The 23,545-nt window shown below is 41.8% G+C and overlaps 1 protein-coding gene across 3 annotated transcripts in view; it reads right to left on the bottom strand.

Moving 5' to 3' along the window:
* Nucleotides 1–23,545, bottom strand: part of PLCE1 (phospholipase C epsilon 1) — a 318,800-nt gene that overhangs the window by 21,457 nt on the left and 273,798 nt on the right. For 2 of the 3 annotated variants that reach the window (XM_029245178.1, XM_029245177.1), the window contains exons 20-27: nucleotides 19,123–19,252; nucleotides 15,710–15,748; nucleotides 14,656–14,777; nucleotides 13,653–13,770; nucleotides 9,014–9,145; nucleotides 7,620–7,910; nucleotides 2,841–3,004; nucleotides 685–946 (exon numbers count right to left, since the gene is read on the bottom strand). In XM_029245178.1, coding sequence (XP_029101011.1) covers nucleotides 685–946; nucleotides 2,841–3,004; nucleotides 7,620–7,910; nucleotides 9,014–9,145; nucleotides 13,653–13,770; nucleotides 14,656–14,777; nucleotides 15,710–15,748; nucleotides 19,123–19,252 — 1,258 coding nt within the window. The remainder of the gene's footprint in view (nucleotides 1–684; nucleotides 947–2,840; nucleotides 3,005–7,619; nucleotides 7,911–9,013; nucleotides 9,146–13,652; nucleotides 13,771–14,655; nucleotides 14,778–15,709; nucleotides 15,749–19,122; nucleotides 19,253–23,545) is intronic. The other variant, XM_029245179.1, reaches the window with a different exon arrangement.

Below are 23,545 nucleotides of genomic sequence, written 5' to 3'. Positions count from 1 at the left end.
GTTAGAAAGGCAGAATCTCAAGCCCCAGGCCCACAGCATCAGGGTCTGTATTTTATTACTAAGAGCCTGGGTGACTCAACTGCACATCAAAGTTTGAGAAGCAGTGCACAGACGTTCTGGACAGGTGCGACAAGCTGACGTTTCCCCCAAGGGCCATGGCAAAGCCCACATGCAGCAAGCCAGCAGCTCTGGCCTTTGCTCAGAATTTTCCACCTTCCCTGCTCTGCATCCAAACCCACCCCCGGCTTCTGACACTGGACTCCCACCAGGCACCGACTCCAACCTCATCCCACTCATGCCACAGCACACCCCGACCCTCCCTGTTCTCGGTTTCCTCTCCTCACATCAGTCCCTGCTTTAAACATGCCAGGGGTAAGGCGGCGCTATCTGGGGAGGGATGTATGTCGACAAGAGCACAACGACTGCCGCTCCCAATATCAGCAACAGTGGGAGAGGCTGCACTTCATATTGACGTTGTCAATAACTTCGGATTTTAGAATAACGTAAAAGAAAAATGTCTTTTGAGACATGCTCAAACAGTGTTCAAACTTGTATTATTTGCTTCTGCCTCTTATTTTAACGTGAAAATTTCAAACATATACGAAAGTAGAGAGAAGCGTGTAATGAACCCCGGGGCATCCATCGCTCAGCTACAATTATGAACTTTGGACAATTTGATTCTACCTCGCTTTAGAGCCTTGAGGGGGATGATTCTCTGAGCAGTTACCACCGAGCTGTTGTTCTCCACAACGGCAAAACGAAGAAATAGGAGACCTTCAAAGTGAACCCGGAAGAGGAACTGTTCATTCCACATGGGGTTCAGAGTATTGCGGTGGATGGGCTTCGTGCGGAAGTGGCAGCTATCCAGGGCCATGCCCAGGACGTCGACCTCTATACACGGGCTTCCCGTGCTGTTACTCGGGCAAACGTTCTGCCCAGAGACGATCTGAGGAGGAAAAAGGATCAAAGTCACTGAAGATGCGAAAGAGACAGAGGTTGCCCCTGAGCCTCATCGCTTCCCTCCACAAAGAAAGACAAAGAACCCTTTGGAATGGACCAGGTAAATGATTAATAAGGCTGCTAAAAAAAGAGAAGTTATCACAATCAGGTAATTGCATGACTGGAATCATGGTAAAATCTATTTTGTCAACAGCATTCACCTAACTATAACCTTTCAATTGTCAACATGTTCAAATATCTTCAAAAACCATGTAATTAAGATGAAATTAAGTTTGTTGAGAAAAAAGACCTTATATATGAAACCACAAATGTGTTACTTACGTTCTGTTCAAAGTGTTTTAGGTGTATCTTTTACAACTTCAAAAATTTTTCTTGAATAGTTAGGTTCTGGAGCAAGTCACAGGGAATGTTGTTAAAAATTCATAGCCTTCTGGGCTTCCCTGGTGGCACAGTGGTTGGGAGTCCGCCTGCCGATGCAGGGGACGCGGATTCGTGCCCCGGTGCGGGAAGATCACACATGCTTCGGAGCGGCTGGGCCCGTGAGCCATGGCCGCTGAGCCTGCGCATCTGGAGCCTGTGCTCCGCAACGGGAGAGGCCACAACAGTGAGAGGCCCGCAGACCGCCAAAAAAAAAAAAAAAAAAAATTCATTGCCTTCTGTCAACATGAAGCTATACTCAAGTCTAGTGAAAATGGTCACACAGAAAAGGAGCTACTGCTCTACTGTCTTAGGGAAAGAGAAAAAGCAGTTTGGTGGTAGGAAAATCTCTGAGTTGGGATCTCCCAGGGTTTTGAGGTGTTGTGCGCAGAGGCTGCTTGGGAAACAGACAAGATCTAGAGATGGATGGAGGGATAACTTCTTCGCTCCCCGTCTTTTCTATCACCCATTCAGTGTTTTGTTTTGTTTTGTTTTTTTTCCTCAGCTAAGAGGGAGTGAGAGAAGCTGGAAATAAAAATGAGTAATGAGCTACCAGGACTCTGATGTTAAGGGCAGTCTGTGGAGTTTTGACAGTTAGTTAATTAGGCAATAAAAGGAATAAGGAAAGGCCAGGAATGACAAAGGTTAAACTGTAAGGAGGAAAGATATTTAATTGATTTGTGTATTGATGCCTGTTTTACCTTTTATAAGAGCTTGTTAGAGTTTAAGATGACCTGCTCTAAGAAAGAGCTCAGCTTTTATGGGATGCACTGAGAGTTATGATTCTGAGGGCCCTGGAAGACAGAATTACCATCATCAGTATGGAGGTGGTAGCAGGGAGCTCATAACTCCACCTACTGGGCTCTAGCGAATACAGCGCCTGGTGACTGCATACCTAAACCTCAGCCGCTGCTTTCTGAGAAGTAAAGAAATTCTTTTGGGAACTAAATCTGCACCAACAAAATTGTGACATGAGAGTTTTGTAGCGCCTTGAGTTCAAAAGGCATTACACCTTAGAATCCCAATAGAACGTAGGAAGGGCGGGCTTCCCTGGTGGCGCAGTGGTTAAGAATCCGCCTGCCAGTGCAGGGGACACGGGTTCAAGCCCTGGTCCAGGAAGATCCCACATGTCGCGGAGCAACTAAGCCCGTGCGCCACAACTACTGAGCCTGCGCTCTAGAGCCTGCGAGCCACAACTACTGAGCCCGCATGTTGCAACCACTGAAGCCCATGAGCCTAGAGCCTGTGCTCTGCAACAAGAGAAGCCACCACAATGAGAAGCCCGTGCACCGCAACGAAGAGAAGCCCCCGCTTGCCGCAACTAGAGAAAGGCCGCGTGCAGCAACGAAAACCCAACGCAGCCATAAATAAATAAATAATAAATTTATATATATAAAAAAGGAATATAGGAAGGGCTTAAACACCTTCCTATATTCTATTGGGACCATCAGGGCCAGACTTACAGTTAAAGAATAGATGGCAGGCTCCATGTTGTCCAGGTCTCTTTCCAAGGGAGAAAACTTCTGATACATGGGACAGTTCTTGTCCCACAGAACTGGGGGTTTCAGAACATAACCACAGCCACCGTTGGCCTCAAACATGGCAGCATTTAAATGTAAAGGGAGATCTGCAAAACAGTCAACATCACTTGTTACCTTGTCACTAAAGTGTCATCTTACAAATTGACTTTTTCGATTTTCCCTAAGCTTAAGCAGGAAGAAGAGAGAACCAACCACTCACTCCATAGACTGGGTGCCTACTGTGTGCCAGCTCGTGTTAGGCACCAGAGATACAGCAGGAAATAAGATACAAAATCCCCATCTTCATGGAGCTCACTGTCTATGGGATATGCCCCATGTTCCCACTCCAACCCAGGAGCCACTTAAAAACTCCTTTTGCAAATTAAAATTTACAACATCCTTCCAAAAAATAATCTTTGAAATACCTCATTTTATACTGAATTTTAGAAAGGCATAATGGCATTTTCTTATCCCTAAACACCAAACCATGAAGACAATTGTACAACCAATTCTTGCTTTTTCAAACGTAAGATAAAATCTTAAGAATCCAGGAAAGATCAGAAGAGCCAGAGAAACGTATCTTTTTCTTGAAATTTCAACTCATAAATCGTAGTGTTTCTACCTCTATTTTTAAGCTGTAGTTAAATATGAAAGAAAAATCATTATCACATGTGATTCACATTATGTCCACAGTCCCCTCCATAGTACACTCTGGGAACCCTCACAACAGCTTCCAGTCTTCTGTGGCCAAATTTTATTTGGCAGAGTTGTTTGATGAACGGTTGGATCCCTGCACGGATTTTGGGCTCTTACACACTCAAATGCTCATCTGATGGCACAAGTCTGTAGAAAAGTTACTTTCCAAATGAGCAAAACGTTTATGAGACACACCTGACAAATGTTCCCTCTGATAGATTCCTTCCATGTGCAGAATGAACCCTGATACGTGGACCAACATCAAGGAAAAGTGTGCTAAATGAGCACCACAGAGCAATGAGAAGTTGGCCTCTCCTCATCTCGTGTGTGAAATTTTTCCCCATACGTGGGGTTGCTGGGATTGTGTGTAGGAATTTCTAGGGTCAGATGTCTTAGACACATATCAAAGCTCCTTGGACCTCTGTCTCCGTATCTACAAAATTAGTGCATTGGACCCTACCTCTCAGACCCCTTCCAGCCCCCAATATGACTGATTCATTGAGGCCAATTGTCTTGCCTGCAGTGGGAGAAAATTCTCTTCCCAGGCTGCTCTGTGACAGAGGAACATAGATGTGGGCGGAGGATGGTCCAAAGAGTGAAGCAAAGTAGCTCAGGAAGAGTTGGTAAGTAAGAAATGGATACACAGTATATTGCTAAAAAAATGACAGCAGCTCATACTTACTGCACTCTTACTATGTATCAAGCCCCATTCTAAGAACTTGTATTAGTGCCTCCCAATAACACATGAGGTACATTCTTTTAGTATTCTCATGAGAAGAAACTGAGGCACAAAAAAGCCCAAGGCACATAGCCAGTAAGAGGTAAATGTTAAGGTTCGAACCCAGACAGCCTGACCCACAGTTCCTAATCTTAACTACCGAGCCATTTAATGTACATCTCACAGGGGTCTTATAAAGATAAGTGAAGTCCTGTGCAAAAATCCCTACCCCAGCGTTTGGCACATAGAAGGTGCTCGATAAACAGGCATTAAATAATGATTATGAGGTCAACACTCATTTGGGTTTGAAGTCTGATTTCATTAGCGCTGTGTCTGTCTTTGTAGCTTTCCAAAACTTCAAAGCACTTTTGCTTAACTAAAATCTCTTTTGATGATTTGCTATGTAACACAGAACCACATGGAGCTGCTGTTTGGAGTAAAGGTGGGACCTTAAATCTCGCCCTCCTACTGTCCCCTATAGGTGGTCCCAGAACTTCATCTAGGGCTATAGTTTTAAAACCTCTGTTTTAACCAAGTGAAAGAATGTGCATAGATCTATGTAATCCCATCACCCCTCTCAGTCAGTGCATGGGATGGCAGATCAAGCAAACCCTTATCCTTATGTCCTTCTGTTCATTTAAAAACCTGTATTAAGTGGAAACCATTCTCAGAATCATTATCCCTATATTTTGAGGCTGGAAAAGTCATCAGAAAGGGTGTGACAATCGTTCAGGAAAGCGTAATAAATATTAATAGAAGTTTTTCTTTTGAGTGGGGCTGCATTTCTACATACTTGTAGGTCCTGGGACATGAGGCAGGAATCATTCTGCCCCAGATGGAAAGAACTTTGAGGGGCTGTTGCCTGCAATAACCAGGGTCTGCACACTAGACTCAAGTCAGTTTCCAAACTCAAGAGTTGGTTTTAATGAGTGTAGACCCAAGCTATTTCTGGTTCCAGATCACTGCAGACCTTCTTGGAGTTGATGGAGTCATTAGAGATCTTGGGAAGAGATGACCCTAAGTCCATGGACACCACTTTCGGGCACTGGGGTCCCCTGAAATTCAGAAAGTGTAAGGCAGATGACCTATGGAACATATCCGGAGGCTAGAGGGGCACTGGGAGGGGGTTCTTTGTTATTTGGCTGGCATGCTTCATGGAAAACCAAGAACTCCTTAACCCAGGAATTCTTTTTCAAAAATTAAAAAATAGTGATTCCAACGTTGACTCTTCTCTATTTGGACTTGAAATTCACATAGCAATACCTAGAAGAGATCTGGACTCAAAATCAAGAACTATAGGTTCAGACTGCAGTGGGGCTCATTGAGACAATCTGTTAGCTCAGTGCAACATGCATTTATTGAGCATCTACTGTGTGCAAGGGAATGACCAGGCTCTACCCCAGTGTGCAGGAATATAGACCATTTTTACAGATGAACACACTGAAACTGCATGTAGCGTGAGCTTTGCCCAGCATGGGAGATTTTTAATCATTGCGTGCTGCCTAGAATCAAGAGAGGTTATATGGCAGCACTCCCACCTGAGTTGGAAGATTATGTAGAGAAACCTGAGGATGAATCACAGCCTCCTGCCCCACCCCGAGCGGGGCAAAGGGAACATGCACTCCGGCTTGATCTGGGAAAGAGACAGAGCCTTCAGGGATGAGTGGAGGCCAAGGTGCAGCCTCAGTGTGTGCTTCCAGACCACAGAGAGGCCCAAGGAGGGGCAATACCCGTGTCCCCTTCAGCTGTGGCTCCCTCTGCCATCAGTGGAGCCAGTATGTCTGCGCCAGCCTAGGCACTTCAGGAGAAAGGACACGTCCCAAACCAAGTGCATTTCCATTTCCTTGAGAAAACCATTTTGCTAGTTATTTCAGTTCACTTAAAATATTTCAGTATCATCTCCACCAAGGGCAACAGTGGACTTGGGGCTAGAGACAGGGCCAGAGATATAAACCCACAAGCCACTTGGGACAGATTGAAAATAAATTTTTACAGCTTTTAAAATATTTCACTATTATTTCCACTTGCAAGTCCAAATCATACTGTTTTCATAACTTATCAAAAGCACTTAATGGTAGCTAACGTCTGTGGAATGCTGTCTGTGCTCCAGGCACTATGCTAAGTATGGTACTTCACCTGCATCACCTTTACTCAATTTCAACTGAAAGAAGCAAATGTAACAAAGGCAAGAAAATATGACTGATGTCTCTAACCAGGGTCAGCCACAAATGGGCTCTGGTGGTGCCAGTGCCAGGCGGCTAGCTGGTCCCAGAGCTACAACTGTGGTTTGACCTTGGCTGCAGACAGGGCTAAGCTATGGTCGATGGGACAGCACAGTTGGTTAGGATCTGATTCAGTTCACGTGAGAGGAAGGAGGAGGCTGCTTGATTGTTCAAAGCGAAGACTCTGGTTTTTGAATGAGCTTCTAGGAAATGTTGCTCATCTGTTGTAGCTCCCACCTCTCACCACGTCTAAGTGGAACCAAAACATTTTATTCTCTAAACCCCCAGAGTGCTTGAATTTATTATTATAAGTCATACTGTGATTTTGAGCCACTTCATTGCTCTACGTCTCGGTTTGCTCATCTGAAAAATGGGGATCATAACGGTACCCACTTCTCAGAGTTGTTTCAAAGATTAAATGAGAAAATAGGGGTCAAGAATTGAGATGGTGCCTGGTGCACAGTGAACATGCAATAAAAGGTAGCTTGTGCCCTGGAGTTTTTGGCCTCATCCGTTATCTCAGGACGGTGGAGAAGCAGGAACACTACTTTCTCGGTTCATGTAATTCACAGACTTGTTTCCTTTGTGTCAGCTGCTCTTACAGCACTGACCATTAATCTCCATTTCAATCTCAAAGGGATGAGGGGAAGCTAAAATGGTATTAACTTGCAAAGGGTTTCGAGAGACCCTACTTTTTCACTGCAAGAACAAGAGATTAGCAAGACGGTTACTAAGGGGTGTTAGGAAATCTCTACCCCATCAGGTCTTTAAAAACAAACTGGACACAGCCCTGTCAAGAACAGTCTTATGTTTGAAAAGTGCTTTAAAAAGGGGGCAGAACCAGGAGACTCATAGGGGCTCCCTGAAGGTTCTTTTCTATTGCCTTAACTCTGGAAAGTCAAGAGCACAGTTCAGTATCGAATTCACTTCTGTTCTCTGTCATCTGTATTTTTACCCTCACATAGGCCTCAGTTGGGAATCTTGCCCCCTTTGAAACATGTTTTTTGTTGAACTACGTTTGCTGAGATATAAGACGCAAAGGAGCGAGGGGAAGGGGCACCCCTCCGGGTGAAGCAGGCCCATTACCATCTGTCTGGTAGTTGAGCGCCACGAGCTGTATCCCATGGAGCCAGAAGAGGAGGGGGCTGGGGTTGGATGAGTCGATGCGGGTGGCAGCCGGATACGTCCTCAGCAGCTGGCAGGCAGTGTGCTGGATCAGTTTCTGAGAATACCTGCGACACAGACGTTTGGCGGCATTTTCATTCAGCGAGGAGATGTGGTAGCATTTGGGAGTTCTAATGATAGCGCTGAGGGACGTGGCTGGGTTGACAGAGGAAGGCGAGTCCTCCCAGGCCTGTCGGATTCCTTCACAGGAACCTAAACCCCCCAAAGATTAGCCTCAGATTAGTGCAGAAAACTTTACATATTTTAGCAAGAGAAACCTGAACAACACCCCAGGAAAGAATCAGAACACATCACACATCAGAATACATCCTGAGTGTTACTTGTGAGTGAGTCCGCCACCTTGAGACCAAATGATAGCTATCGAGGGTATGCCTTTCTACTTGCTAGATGGGATGCTACCCATTCAAGTGTCAATAAATAATAAAGCCAATTAGACCTTCCCCCAAAAAGGGATAGCTAAAATGAGTGCCGCAACACCATTTTAAATTAAAAGCCTGAAAGTCCTTTGCCTCAGTACCTCATCTGTCCTGTGGATATATTTGCATAAATACACAACAGTATATGTATAAGGGTGTTCAATCTAGCAGTGCTTTTTATAGCAAGAAAAAAAAAAAAAAGCAACAAAAAACCCGGGAAGCAACCCAAAAGTTCCACCAGTGAGGAAGTGGTTAAATAAATGCATATCCACACACTGGAATACCACAGGGGCAATAAGGAGAAGGTAGATTATACGTACAGAAAGCTATATGGAAAGTTATTGCAAGTATAAAAGTTATACAAGTTATGTTCAGTTATATCCCATTTGGATTATCTTAAAAAGGATCTTATTTTTCTTGAACTAAACACAATAAACTTAACAGTGGTTACCTCTGGGGAATAGAACTGGGACATTGTGAGTGGAAAGAAGCTTTAATAATACTCTGTATTGTTTGAGTTTTTTAACTATGAGAATTTATTACTTTGACAATAAAAAGTAATTAGAGATAAAATGGATATATCTTCTGGAGTTATAATGGTGAAGAGTGCAGTTCCAAGAACCACTAGAAGGTTCCAAGGTGGCTCCAATGTTTATTTTTGAGGCAAACAGTGTTAGAACACCTTCAGTGAAATGCTATGTTTTAGGAAGTTAAGAGGGTAATTCTGTAATTAAAAAAATATTTATACCACACTTAGATAACATGAACATTCATGAAAATAAAAAAAGATTTAAAAAGTTCCAGCGAAGTGCTTAGTGAAATACTGGAATCCTCCAGCATGCAGATTCAAGCAAAGATACTGTTAGAAGGTGACTTTACTTTTTCCAGATGTTTTGTTAAGTGATGCTGTCTCCCCGGGGCTCATTCTGCCCGGATTGTTGCCAAAAATGGACTTCCTGCTTTTCCTTTCTTTTCCTCTGCTAGAGCCAGATGCATTTAGAGTTGACAGGCCTGTTCCCATAAAATGAAGATAAATAAGCCAAAAACTACAAGCAAGGGAACTCAACATTTTCCATCCCTGTTAATGTTTATTTTGAAGTCCTACTATTCCCTTGTAATCCAGTACAGAAGACCTGCTAGCATTTTTAGCACCATTAATGATAGCATTGCAGGCAATGATAGCAAAGTTTTTATCTCTGTTGGCAAATGTGACAAGGCCTGCATGATTATTACAGGACAACCACAGATCACACTCACACCCATCTGATTGCACACCAGAAAGATTTCGAAAAATTGCGTGAAAAGAAAGGGCTCCAGAACCTAATCACGCAGTATGGAGAGATGAAAGAATGGCCAAGAGTCTGAGCGGTAGCATCATAATTGTCTAGGATCAATTCCTTCCTGAATGAGCTTTGACTTAACATCTGCCTTCTTGATTCCTCAGTTTTCTTATCTACAAAATGGGTGCAATGATAGGAACTCACTCACAGGGTTAATCTGAGGATTGAATGGGAAACAGATTATGATGGTAATCATGTTTCATGGCTTCTCTTTCTCTCTTCTGGTCCAACCACTCCCTGAATCCTTCCTGCCTGTCACAGTGCCGGCGCAGTGGGAACTTCACAGATATTTGCTGAATGAGGAAATGAATGCACACCATGCAGACCTGGCTCCAGGGCAGGAAGTGTAATTTAAAGTCACCAGTGCCTCCAAACCATTCTCACTGTCTACAATTGTACCATTACGGAGTATTTCCTTTAACTGAAGCAGCATTCAGAAGGGCCACTTTGAGATGAAAATTTATCTTCCAAGAACATCATCAGAGAAGACAGGATAAAGGAGTGTTTAATAAGAGTGTAGACTCTAGTGTTTAAACCCTGTTCCCTGCGATGTGACCTCACACAAATTACTTAACCTCTCTGATCACTTCTTCTTCATCTCCAAAAGGGTCATGGTTAGGATTAAATGAGATAATGTATATCCGCATACTTAATAGAGTGTCCTGTTCAGAGAAAATGCTCAGTACACAGCAGCTGTGGGGTTTCTACTTTTTTTTTTTCTCTGAAGTATCCAAAACTGCAAAGATGCACAAACTTGGAACAGTGAATTCTTATGCTTTATCTTAAAACTTTATGTGAATTTTGCCCTCTACACAATGATCTAACAATGGATTTTCTCCCGAGTAAAAGAGATGAGGGGTCAGAGTGAGGGGCCATGTTCTTTCTGGGGTTTTTGCACACACCCCAGCACATGCTGACATCCTCCAGGGGTATGTGGGCCCTCCTGTAAGGAGCCTGGGCGTTCTCTGGGGTGGGGTGAGCACACGAGGAAACAAGGGCTGGGTGATAAAGAAAGGGGAAGGAATCTGGAGAGGCCCAGAGAAGTAATCGAAGGAGCAACAAAGAACCTTCATCTCCCCTGCTGGTCTGTTCACCAATGAAAATGACAACAGCCATTTCGAGAGAGCCAACTATTCTCCAGATAGTGTGCTAATCACGTTGCATACCTTATCGCTACTTTTTACAATAACCCTGCAAGTTAGCAATGTTATGCCTCTTTCGCAGGTAGGGAATCTGAAGTGCAGAGAAGTTATAGAACTGTCCTGGCCAAGCTCACTGAGTAGTGGAGCCCTGCCACTGAAGCAGGTCTGTGATCTTGGGGAAGTTACTTTACTTCTGGGGAAGGTCATACCCATGATCTTCATGGTGCCTCACTGCTTGGAAGAGTTTTTTGCATGTGGCTCCTTGGAAGGGACTTGGGATGGTGAAAGGTGAGATGCATTGAAATTGATAACGTAGCAAAATTAAAATCAACAGTGTAGCAAAATGAACATTTTTTACTATTGTAATTAATATAATTTATTAAGTTATGGCTCAAGAAAATGAACACATTATGGTATTTTCCTCCTGAGCATCAAAACTAATCATAATGACAATAAATATTTAGAAGGTATTACGACAATGATTCTGGCAATATAATTTAGTCATTTTGAGAAAAAAAATAAATTTGGGGAAAGAAAAATGTAAGAAACTTCAATTACTAAAATAATATATTAGAATATAGTATACCTATAAAGAATATGTGTTATATAAACACTTTAAAAAAACAGCATACTTGGAATTTTAAAAATAAGTCAAATAACCCCATGCTTCGCCTGTGTCTCAAGTCAAAAGCTAGATCAAATGACGTTTTGACCCTTCCACAATTCTCTACCTGTACAGAAACTTTATCTCTCATAGTGACTTCAAATATCTCTTGGAATTTGTGCTCTTTGTTTACTCAGTGCTTGAGAGGAAAAGACAAAGCCAGAGGAATGGTTTGGGTGCAGTGGCAGCTGAATTTATAAAGAACAAGAGATGCAGTGAGTATGATTCTTGGATGGAGTGGTCTTCACATCTGTTCCTGTGATGAAGGACATGCAGGCCATGAGGCTCTTTGACAGTGAAATGATTTTACCCCGTGATAAGAACAATTTCACCAGCTGCAGATATGGTCATACTGTACTCATGAGACAGAAAGTCAGGATCTGTGAAACTAAACCTACATAGCTAAGGTCTTGCATTTCTTTGAAATCTTTGCTTGCTACTTATTTATTCTCATCCTTCTCAACAGAATTTGCTAGTAGATAAGCAGTAGCAGCTACCAGAAGTTTAAAAACAGTTTATGGGAGAAAACTTAAAATTGAGAAAGCTCCATCTACGATTTTTTTTCCCCTTCTGGTGTGTGAACAGACCACTCATTACCTAGTTTTTCAATAGTCCAGGACCTCTGTCACATTTGCAGGGCAGAGTGTGAGAACTAGGGCTTAAGATAAGCCTCTGGAAGCCAGGATCCGCGTCTAGACCATCTTAAAAAAAATGAGGGTTGGGGGCTTCCCTGGTGGCACAGTGGTTGAGAGTCCGCCTGCCAATTCAGGGGACACAGGTTCGTGCCCCGGTCCGGGAGGATCCCGTGTGCCGCGGAGCGGCTGGGCCCGTGAGCCATGGCCGCTGAGCCTGCGCGTCTGGAGCCTGTGCTCCGCAACAGGAGAGACCGCAACAGTGAGAGGCCCGCGTACCGAAAAAAAAAAAAAAAAAAAAAAAAAATGAGGGTTGTTATTTTAACTTCCCTCTCTAGACCAAGTTCATATATGCTGCTTACTAACATTTAGACGGATCCCCCAATTCCAGCTGCTCTCCTGTCCTCAGAAATCTTGTACAAGGGAATCCTTCTTAATAGAAGGAGATGAATTTTTCTGACTTCTATATATTTATGGACTTTCCTGTTTGCCCTCCACCTCCTGCTGCCCCATCTGGATGAGCTCATTGACAGCACACCCTAACAAGAGAGGCAGGGTAGTGCTAGGGTTAAAGGCAGGACTTTGGAGATAGACAGGCTTCAGAATCATAGTTCTACCACTTATTAACTGAAGTGCATATTTTTGGGGGGGCAGCGGTTTATCGGCTTAAGTTCACTTGTACTTCTAAAAATGGCCAACTGGGGAAACCTCTCCACTGAAACTTTGTCCTTGATCTTTGCAGTTTGGGTGGAGACTCACTACCCAGCTCAGGGATGGGGCACGTGACCTAAGCCCTAGACAGCCGGAGCACTGCATGTCCTTGGCCACAGTGACTGGTTCAGGGATGGGCAAAGGATCCAGTGAAAAACCATGAAACTGCTGCTGAAAGTTCTGGAAGAGACTCATACTGAAGCTGAATCTAGAAGTATGCAGTGTTAGCCTGCTGCAGCTGCCTTGCAACCGCAAAGGGAAAAGAGCCAACATGGTAGCAGCAGAGTGAGAAATATGGAGAGAGAAAGCCCTGGACCAAGCTGTACCTGAAACTCATGTATCTCTTCACTTTTCAACACATAAGCCAATAAATTTCTTCTTTGCTTAAGTAACTTCTGCCACTTTCAAACAAAAGAGTCTTAACTGATATGCTCTGAAACCTTGGGCCAATTATTTCATCTCTCTCAGACTGTTATTTAGAAATGGAGATAAATCCACCTACTCATAGAATTATTATGGAGTCATTTAAGACGATGTACATCAAATACGTAGCATAAATCCTGGTACTAATGTTATAAATGATACTGTCTATCCTTTTTTTTTTAACATCTTTATTGGGGTATAATTGCTTTACAATGGTGTGTTAGTTTCTGCTTTATAACAGAGTGAATCAGTTATATACTGTCTATTCTTTTTTTTTTTAACTTTTATTTTATATTGGAGTACTTGATCAACAACATTGTGTTAGTTTCAGGTGTACAGCAAAGTGATTCAGTTATACATACACATGTATCTATTCTTTTCCAAATTATTCTTCCATTTAAGTTGTTACATAATATTGAGCAGAGTTCCCTGTGCTCTACATTAGGTCCCTGCTGGTTATCCATTTTAAATACAGTGTGTAGATGTAAATCCCAAACTCCCTAACTATTCCCCCCACCCGACTCCCGGTAACCACCAGTTCATTCTCTAAGTCAGTGAGTCTGTTTCTGTTTGTAAATAAGTTCATTTGATACTGTCTATTCTTACCTGGAAACTTTACTGCTTGGCAATAGATGACAAGGTCAGAAAGCTCTGGTGCAATCTGTCTGCTTTCCTTTTTATTCTGAGGAAGATAAAATTCTTCTCCCAGTTCCATGTCATAAACCTAACAAGGGAAAAATGATACTGGTTTACAGGGAAGGTATATATGCCACTCACCTTGGAATCCCTAAAGCTCTTTGTTCCTTTCTCATGTCATCACTGTGTTTCACTTGCTCTATCTTATCCATATACATGTCCTAACACCTTCCCTAGAGAAAAGCTTTCTGAGAGCAAGGGCTGAGTCTAACTCATTCTTCATCTTCCCTCAGAGCACAGTCCAGCGTCTTAAATGTGGAACACTCAATGCATAGTTGTTGAATGAACAGATAGTGGAGTATGTATCTTCTGTGGCTCAAATTTTTGGCATATTTTATTATTTTGTTGTCCAACAATGTCACTGTAACTATGTCTATAGATTTGCTCAGAGTCTATACACTGTGAGGCACTTGAGGGTTGGGTCCGGGTATCTCATTTTTCTTTCTATTCTTGTTGTCCTTCCTCTGTTAACACTTCCCAATCAGCCCTGTTTATCTTCCTGGTCATCCCAAACACCTGTAAAACCTCTAGCAATTCCTTGAACGTACCAGCCTCCTGGTCTGAATGCCCTGTTTCTGTCTGCTTCTCAACATCATCATGCTCTGATTACACGGAGTAATCCCTGTTCTTTGTACTTATCTACAAGCACTGTTTACATGTTTGTCTCCATGGCCAAATCACCTCCTGCGCTATCTCAGTGCCTGCCACACACTATATCTTCAGTAGGTATTGGCTGGACGAATCGATGACTAACCTTCTATAAATTGCAGATGGGGGTCCCATATCATCACCATGTGGACTTTGGTGTCTAAGGGAAAGTGAGCAGAGAGGTGAAGGGAAAGGATAGGGAGGGAGTGAAATCCTATCTGAAACTGACAGTCCAAGTGTAATTTAACAGAAACCATTCACCCACCTTTCCTTTGTTGCAAGCAGAGTTATCGGCTTTCTTTATCCTCTTGGGGATTTCTTCATTATACTCAAACTGAAGTTTGTCATTACATGATTTATTTTCAGGTCTGTCTTCTAGAATGTTGTCTGAAAATGAGTTGGCAGGCTTCAGCAAACAAGAACTGAATGCTTCACTTAAGGGCTATGGCTACATCATTGCAAGGATATCCAGGTACTTGTGCTTATCTGTAATGTAAGACTGAGGCACTGGCTACATGTTACCAAAATGATGGCTTGAAGTATAATTTTAAAAATCTGTTAAATGATACATTTATTTTTGATTGAATAGACTAATTTACCAGTAGTTTTGGTACCATATAGACGTAATCTAAATGAGAAAGCTCATTTTCATATAGATGGTTGGAACTGTGCAAACATTATGGAAGATACTGTGTCAAGAAGCTCTCAGCACACAAGTTTGGGAAGGATTTAGTGGTTGAAGCACTTCTAGATGGTGCAGGCATGATTTAATCACTCTCACTTTAAAATGAAGCTATTAGCTTTTTTTGCCTCTAGAAATGTCAAAACCGGAGGGAAAAAGACACTTATTTGCAATGCAGTTTTCACAATTATGCTTAATTGGAAAGTAATTTTTTCATAACTGTCTATCAATTTATTAAGGGAAAATCTTAAGGATAGGAATTAAAATATATCTAAAAATTTCCAAAGTATGACAGATAATCTTATACTTTGCTCTTGTTTTGGTATTACTATTCAAAATGATTTTAAAGGTGTTAGAGATATAACATGATTATGTTCTTTTAAAAGGAAAAACGAAAAACAAGAAAGCTCATTTCTCACCCATGATTTTACTATCTCATCAGATCACAAATGCTTAGACCAAAATATCCTTATACCAAATCAGGGCCATGCAGGCTGCCAAGAAATAAACGAGATCAATCATTTAATTACATTTTTATTCTTATGAGGGTCACAACTTCATGCTAATCAGGCCTAAGCAAATGGAAACAGAATGCCGACATTCATGCAGTTACAAGGTCAGGTTCAAGTGGCTTTACCTTCCTGACTGTTAGGAACAGGAGAAGCAGTAAGGACATCTGCTACAGAAAAACAGAATCAGAAAGGGGATAAAAGTAAGGAAAATAAAGGCAAAAAGCCAGATAAATTAAACTAAGGTATGAAGCAAAGCATGAATAACAACAGCTTAGATTACAAGGTAAATGAAATAAGAAATCTTCCATCGATGTAATATTTTGACTATTAAGGGATACAAAGCCTAGCAATAAAAGAAGTGCAAACATTGTTAACGTTAATCACGCTGCCACATTCACATTGCGTATTTTCAGCTACTGATTGTCCTAATACTCCCCAAAATACTTTATGTCAAATGGATATAAATTGATTAATTTGTTAGAATCATGCAGTCATTAGACTTCATATATACGAAGTCACAGGATGTCTATATGAAGTTGGAAATTCAAATCTCTACTCTAGTGCACGTTCAAAGCTAGTCAAGATAAACAGCAAGGTTGGGAAAAAATTAACTGATGTTTATTTAATAAAATTTAATTGAATAAATATTCATCAAGAACTTAGTGGCCAAAAGGCAGAGTAGCAGTTCTTGAAATACTTGAGCCTCATTTGCAACTTCCTTTAGATTTTCTGGAAGTAATTTTGTGCCTAGGAACTATCACATTTTTTCTTTTAAAGCGTTCTTTTTTTAAATTAATGTGTTTTATTTTATTTATTTTTGGCTGTGTTGGGTCTTCGTTGCTGTGTGTGGGCTTTCTCTGGTTGTGGCGAGCAGGGGCTACTCTTCGTTGTGGTGCACAGGCTTCTCATTGCGGTGGCTTCTCTTGTTGCAGAGCACGGGCTCTAGGCGCACAGGCTTCAGTAGTTGTGGCATGCAGGCTTCAGTAGTTGTGGCACGCAGGCTTCAGTAGTTGTGGCTCGCGGGCTCTAGAGCGCAGGCTCAGTAGTTGTGGAGCACAGGCTTAAGTTGCTCTGCGGCATGTGGGGTCTTCCCGGACCAGGGCTCGAACCCATGTCCCCTGCACTGGCAGGCGGATTCTTAACCACTGCGCCAGCAGGGAAGCCCAGAACTATCACATTTTTATAGCCAAAAGAGGTTTTAGACGAATTTGCTCATTTTATATATGTGAAAACTGAGGACTAGAGCTGTCACAGAGATAAACTGGGCCACCCAGACTTTAGAGACGGGTTTCTAGCCTGAGGTGCCTGCGAGGGGCTCAGAAGGCCTGTGAAAACTCTTGCAATTTTATGTAGAAATTTGAGACCATGTTTATTTCTCTGAGGGGACTGGTCACAGCTTCCATCTCATCCTCAAAGGGATCCATCATTACAAGAAGCTTAGAAACGTTTGGGGTCCTGCTAAGAAGCTGGGAATGGTCCTACCCTTAGCAAGCAGGTTTCTGTTTTCTTCTCATCTCAGCCAGAGAAAGTAAGGTTGAGGGAAGGAGGCAGGGATGAGCTCGGCACCACAAACCATGACCGGAAGTGCAAGACTGTCTGGCATTTAACAGTAGCATCAGGAAGCCTTAATAGGGTAAGCTTAAATAAGTCCCGGCATAATCAACTACAAGGCCTATTTGGGAATCCGCCAGTCAAAGGACTCTTTTAATGAAATGGGAAATTATCATGTGGTGGTATTGGAATTAACTGTCATAGATCATAGATGTTAGTGCTAGAAGGGAGAACATCTGACAACCTGTGACAAAATCCTCCCATTATGCCTCTGAGGGGCCTAAAGTCTAGAGTGGTGAAAAGACATTGACCCAAGGTCTCACAGTCTATTGGAGCAGAACCTGAGGGTGCTTTCCATGTATACCCCACCCCAGCACATGTGGGTTTTTAAAAAGCGTGCAACTGTCCTAGAGATTCAGTGGGGTAGGGTTTAAATTTTACCCTCCTAACTGAAAATAAATCAGAAAGCTCCTTCCCCCACCTTCCCTATGCATTTTGTTATCTGCATATCAAAACGTCCTATACTACTAATAATTAAGAAAAGTCTTTTCTTTCCTGTTTTCAAAAGTACAGAAAAAAACACAGAAGTATTTTATGATAGAGAGTGAATTTATCTTCCAGAGCACTAACTTCTCACAGGGGCAGATAACATCTGGATTTGGTTGATTTCTTAAATGTGGTTTTCATTTCTTATCAAATAAATTTGTTCTATGAAACAACATTACCATGACTGTGGTAGAGATCCACGGGGAGGAATAAGTCAATATAAAAAGATTCATACTCCCACGACTTCTGAGGAATAGGATACAAGAAATGACCTTGACTCTTTCCCATTTTCTCCCACTTTCGACCTCCCCATTAGAGAATATGCCCTCGTGTTATCTGATGGGACTTCAGGTCGGGTACATTGGCTTTTAGTTGATTATATGAAGCAATCAACAATTACTAAGGACAAATATTACATGGACAGAGACTAGTATTGTATTTGGGGGCAGAAAGGGGTTGGACTGTAGCTGCTGGCTATGATGGAGGCTCACAAAACCAAACACGACCAGGAGACAATCGTGCTGCGTGAGAAGCAGATATTTGAAGGAGTGTAGCTTGATTCTCTTAATGCAAGTGGTAAACGCTTGCTGGTCTGGGCATATCTGCATATTAACAAGACAATATCCTACAGAGAAGTAATATAGTCACATGTATAACGTTTAAATAAACAGGAACTTTGGTATCTTTTCATTACTAAATATTTGTCTTTCAGAAGCTGCCAAAGTTAAACAGTCTACCATCAGCAGTGGTACCTGAGAAAACATTTTGCAATCTCTAGCAAATGACACTAATTTAGTGCAAATGAAACACAACTGAAACCTAATTATCTCCTAAGAAGAATCCTTCACCTTTAATAGGTAAGTAACATCATTCATGTGACTTTTTTTGTATTGCACCATTAGCCATCACCCATATCTTTTTGGTGGGGTCAGAAGGAAATGTCTGGTTGGCTTAGTAATGTGAGAACAAGGGAAGGGGGGCGGGGAGTGAAGGGGAGCAGCAGAGGGCACAGGAACGCGATGCTGCCCCCTGCAGGTGGTACAGGGGAGAGAAAAGAGTCAGCCCTCGTCTACAATTCCTGCCAAGAGCATCCGCTACACCAGATGCCGAAAGGGTGGGAATGGGGTCTCTTTGCAGTAATTCCACCTCTTCCTCTAGAAACCAATTTAGGAACAACCCCTGGATTGCTTCCCACACCCTCCTATTCTTTCCTTGAGTGGTGTCTGTAGTGGCTGACAGAATCCCTTTCCTTGCTTGGTCCTTACTAAGCAGCAGGATTCCAGAAACTCTTAGATAATATTACAACAATCGGTATTGTTGGTCTATGGAGCAACAGACTTATTGCTAAGTCTATTGCTAAGAAAAAAAAGACACCCGAAAAACCCAGTAGAAAAATCTTCCAGGCACTTCCCTGCGTATAGCATAGGGTTGGCTTTCTTACCGTCAGAGAGGGATTCATAGTCATAATCATATTCGTCCTCTTCATCTTCCTCTTCTTCGTTATTAGCAGGTGGAGGGTTGGCACTGCCACCATTATAAGCCTGAGCTTGCATGGATGCTAGCTGATGAGCCTGTAACATATCAATAATTAAAGACTGCAGATGCCCAGCTACTAAACTTTCATTTATAGCTTACCAAATGACCACCTAAGGCTTACCACAGTTATAAAAAATGGCTTAACCTATTTTGATTATTTGAGAAAAGCCCCAAAACTCTATAGTCACTTAAAGCACAACGTCAATACTTAAGTGAATGTTAACGTCCCTACAGGAGGAATCCAGGAGCTTTTAGGAAACAATCACAAGGATTCCGTGTGTGGTGCCCAGCCATCCAGGTTTCCTAGGACAACCCCGCCAGGAGAAACCTGGGTGCTTCAGAGAACCACCATCAATCCCAAATGATGAAGAAGCAAATCAGCCCATCCATTTTGGAAAAGTAAATCTCTGCTAAGAAACTGGGCTTTTTCCCCCTTCTTAAAATACTATCTAAAGACCTTTGACCTTGAGAAAAATGTTAGAATCCCTATGGACGAGACTAAAAGAATAGTTTGATTTAAATAAAGTTTTTTCAACAGACCTTTGAACCGTCAGTCAGATTATTTGAACCGTCAGTCAGATTAACAAAATAGGCCTAGAGATTTCTGGAAAATTGATGTGTGCTATCGGGGAGGTCATGTGCTTCTACATTTGACTAGAATTACTGTGAAGGAATATCACAGGACACAAGAATAAATATAAATCTGGGAGCCTAGCATAAGGAAATAGTCCAACATATAGGCAAAGTTACTTGCGTGAATTAAAAACAGGAAGCAACCTAAAAGTCCAACAATAGAGGAATGACGTCAGTAAACTATGGTGTATCTGCTTGAGAGAATAAGACTTGACAAATAATTGTGATATGTATTTATTGAACAAAGGATACAGAATTTTGTGTGTGTATAGATATAAATAATATTTATACATGTAAGCATATACATATATACATGTATCTATGTAAATATATATATAATTCTATATCCTTTGTTCAATAACTCTTTCTGTCTACATATAATGATTATAATTATATAAAATGATGTGCATAAAAGGCAAGCTATTAAATGTTAATACGGTAGGGATTCTTGACCTGTTTTTATGGCACAGGCCCCTTAGGCAGTCTGGTGAGGTAAGGTCCCTTTTCAGAATGATATTTTAAATGCATAGAACAAAATACATAAGATTACAAAGGAAAAAATGAATGTTGATACAGTTATTAAATCTTAAAAAAATATGTGCTATAGGAATATATGTTTATTTATTAACATAGTAAAAAATATGGTAGGTCAAGTAACGTTTCTTAAATAGTGATGAGCATAAATAATTCTTGGAGATATTAGCAACAACTGTGATATAATATGAAACATCTGTGATTTCTACTGGTGACAGAGACATAGATGCTGCCAACTTTACTGTGGTTTGTTCCCTACATTTATAATCAGAGGAAAGGCTAACTTTCAGCTAGAGGTTAGTGAAAATGAAGATGTAATTTTTTTTCGGGAATTCCCTATTGGTCCAGTGGTTAGGACTCTGTGCTTCCACTGCAGGGAGCACAGGTTCAATCCCTGGTTGGGGAACTAAGATCTTGTAAGCCGCATGGCGCAGCCAAAAAAAAATTTAATTTTTTTCATCTAATTTCATGGATCCCCTCAATTCTGTCTGTGGATATTACTAAGGTTAAGAATCCTTGTGATACAAGTTGTGTTTGGCTTTGGAATTATGTGTTTTAAAATAATTCTTCCTTAAGCTTTCCGAAATGTGGTTATATTACCTTTATAATAAAAATATATACATAAGGAAGATACAATGTAGGCTATGTTGATATCAAGATAAATCTTTTACATGCAGTCTACTCCAGATAACTGGGCATTGTCTAGGCTCAACGTTTTTATGGAACACTAGCTCCATGCGTGTTAATAGCTGTTATGTAAAAAAATGAGAATTACAGTAACCACAAAACACAATGGAAGTTTAAAAACAGCATCTTACAGAAACTGAGTTTCATAGAGCCTTCATTAAATATGCTAAAGGACATCACGGTCCTTCAAAGATCTCCAGTGCAGCATTTCCCACACTTATTTAACCAGGAAAATTTTTTTTTCTTTTTTCAGAGTGTCTCACAGGAGTAGTGTTCTTCCAAGCTTTGGGAAATCTGCTCTAGGCACAAGTGAGCTACAAAAGCAAGTCTATCTGTCCTGGATAAGCAAAGGGCCTTCCTGCAGTAAAAATGCAGGGTGGAGCCAAGTACCGAGAATGATGATGCCAAGAGCCTGGTGGGCCCCCGACAGAAGGTTTTGAGAACCAATAATGGGGGTGCTGCCGTTCAAAGTCCCACTACCAGCAAATGTCAGAAGGTGGAGTGTCAAGGTCCCTTCGATGCTCAGGTACTTCCCCCAGTGCAGGAAGTATGGGACAGGTGGCCCAGTGCCAGCCAAGAGCTGACTTCCTTATTCTTTGCCATATCCTACTTATTTTGAGGCAGAAGAACAGGACCCCAGCCCTTGATAAAAGTGATTCAGATATAGGTCCGGGGGTTAGAGTGGGGTGTCAGGTGAAGAACTGGCTCACATGGGTCCAGGCAGGAGCCATGTCTCATTTGCTCTGTTCCCCCAGCCCCTAGCACAGCACCTGTCACTGAGCATGAACTGTCTGAGTCTAGCAGGTTGGAGTTCAGGAGACCAAGGGTAGAATACTGGTGATCTGGCGGGGTATAGTTAAGGATCCTCGGCAAGAGCCTTAGCACAAGCTTGAGGCAGATGGAGGGCTTCAGAAATCCTGCTCGGAGTCAGTGCATCCTTGCTGAGGGTGAGCTCCTTGCACAGAAAGAGCCCAGACCTTCTAAGTTGGAGGGTTGGTCTGAGCACACTGGAGCTCCTGGCATGCATTCACCCAACCCCGTGTGAACTCAGATCACCTGGTCCAGACCCACAACCTGCCAGGCAATTAAAAGGTCTTGCAGATATGACTGTCAGTAGTCCCTGGGAAATCACGGGGCTCTGGAAGCGATTTTAAAAAACTGAAAATGGGATTATATTGTCCCATTTTTCCAAAAGGAGGAAGAGGTAAGTTGTGGAAGTTGTATGGTAGAAAGTGTCAAAGTAATACCTGACAGAATCTCAGAATGGATTATTTGGTTGTGGAACACAGAAAATAAAGAGGCGATTAGCAAGAAGAAGCATAGGTTTACTAAGAACAAATCTCCCACACAGTAACCTCTTTGGACTTTGCTGGTAAGGTAACTCACTTTGTGGGAAATAACAGATAAGCAGTATTTTCCAACTTTCAGGGGGATAAGAATTATTTTTTAAATAAACAGATTACCAAGTCTTCCTTATGGAAATTCTGATGTAGTTGGGCAGATTTGGGACCTAAGAATCTGTGTCTTTGAAAATGCCCCAGTGATTGTTATCAACGTATCCTACTTCTGTGTTGTCTTTGACAAGGTGTTCCCTGAAGACCTGAATCAGAATCCTGGCTCTGCCACTATGAACTGGGTGGCTTGGAGAAAGTCCCATAAATGCCTAGATCTCAATTTCTATTCTATAAAGAAAGAGGTTGAAGCAGATTCTGCAGAAGTCTGGGCTTCAGAGAAGAGAGCACCAGACAAGAGTGATAATCACCTAAACTTGACGGAGGTCCTGCAAGAAGGGCCACAGGGCTCTCCACTTGGCCGTCCGGCTCAAGGGCAACTTGGGTGAAGGCACAGTTTGGAAAACTGCTAATAAATAATTAGATGACGGATGTCAAAATCCACAAAGAACCTTGTATGCTATAATAACAAACCAAAACCAAGAAGAGCAAGTTTAACAGAGATAAATGTGAGACTCTTGCTACACAAAAGTTTAAAATTAATTGTAAACCTGGAAAAATGGGGAGACTAGGCATAAGTTTAGTCCTGTGAAAAATAACTGAACTCTTTGCTCTCCACAAACTCAACATGAGCCTGGTAGGCGTTAAAAAATTTAAATAGTGAGAACAGTTCTAGGTTGTATTAACTGAGGTATAAAGTTCAAATTAAGAGAGGTGATGGTTTCACGGTCCTTGTGCTGTCAGACCCTGAGCATTGACTTCTGGAAATCACGTCTTAATAAGATTCACAAATCCAAGCATATCCACAGATGGAAGAATATCCAAATATTCTTAATGGAAGTGAAGATTTGACGATTGTTCCAAATAGACTACTCAACTAGGTCAAACTGGACTTTTGACTCAATCTGACTTGAAATTAAAAAAAAGCATTTTATTGGAGTATAGTTGATTTAAAATGTTGTGTTGGTTTCTGCTGTACAGCTCGACTTGACATTTTTTAATCAATGACTTAGGACAAAGGTT

The sequence above is a fragment of the Monodon monoceros genome, unplaced genomic scaffold, assembly GCF_005190385.1.
Source record: "Monodon monoceros isolate NGI ecotype Baffin Bay Population unplaced genomic scaffold, NGI_Narwhal_1 Super_Scaffold_4, whole genome shotgun sequence".
NCBI classification, from domain to species: domain Eukaryota; kingdom Metazoa; phylum Chordata; class Mammalia; order Artiodactyla; family Monodontidae; genus Monodon; species Monodon monoceros.
The sequence above is the reverse complement of the archived record's forward strand: the minus strand, read 5'-3'. Positions and strand labels throughout refer to the sequence as shown.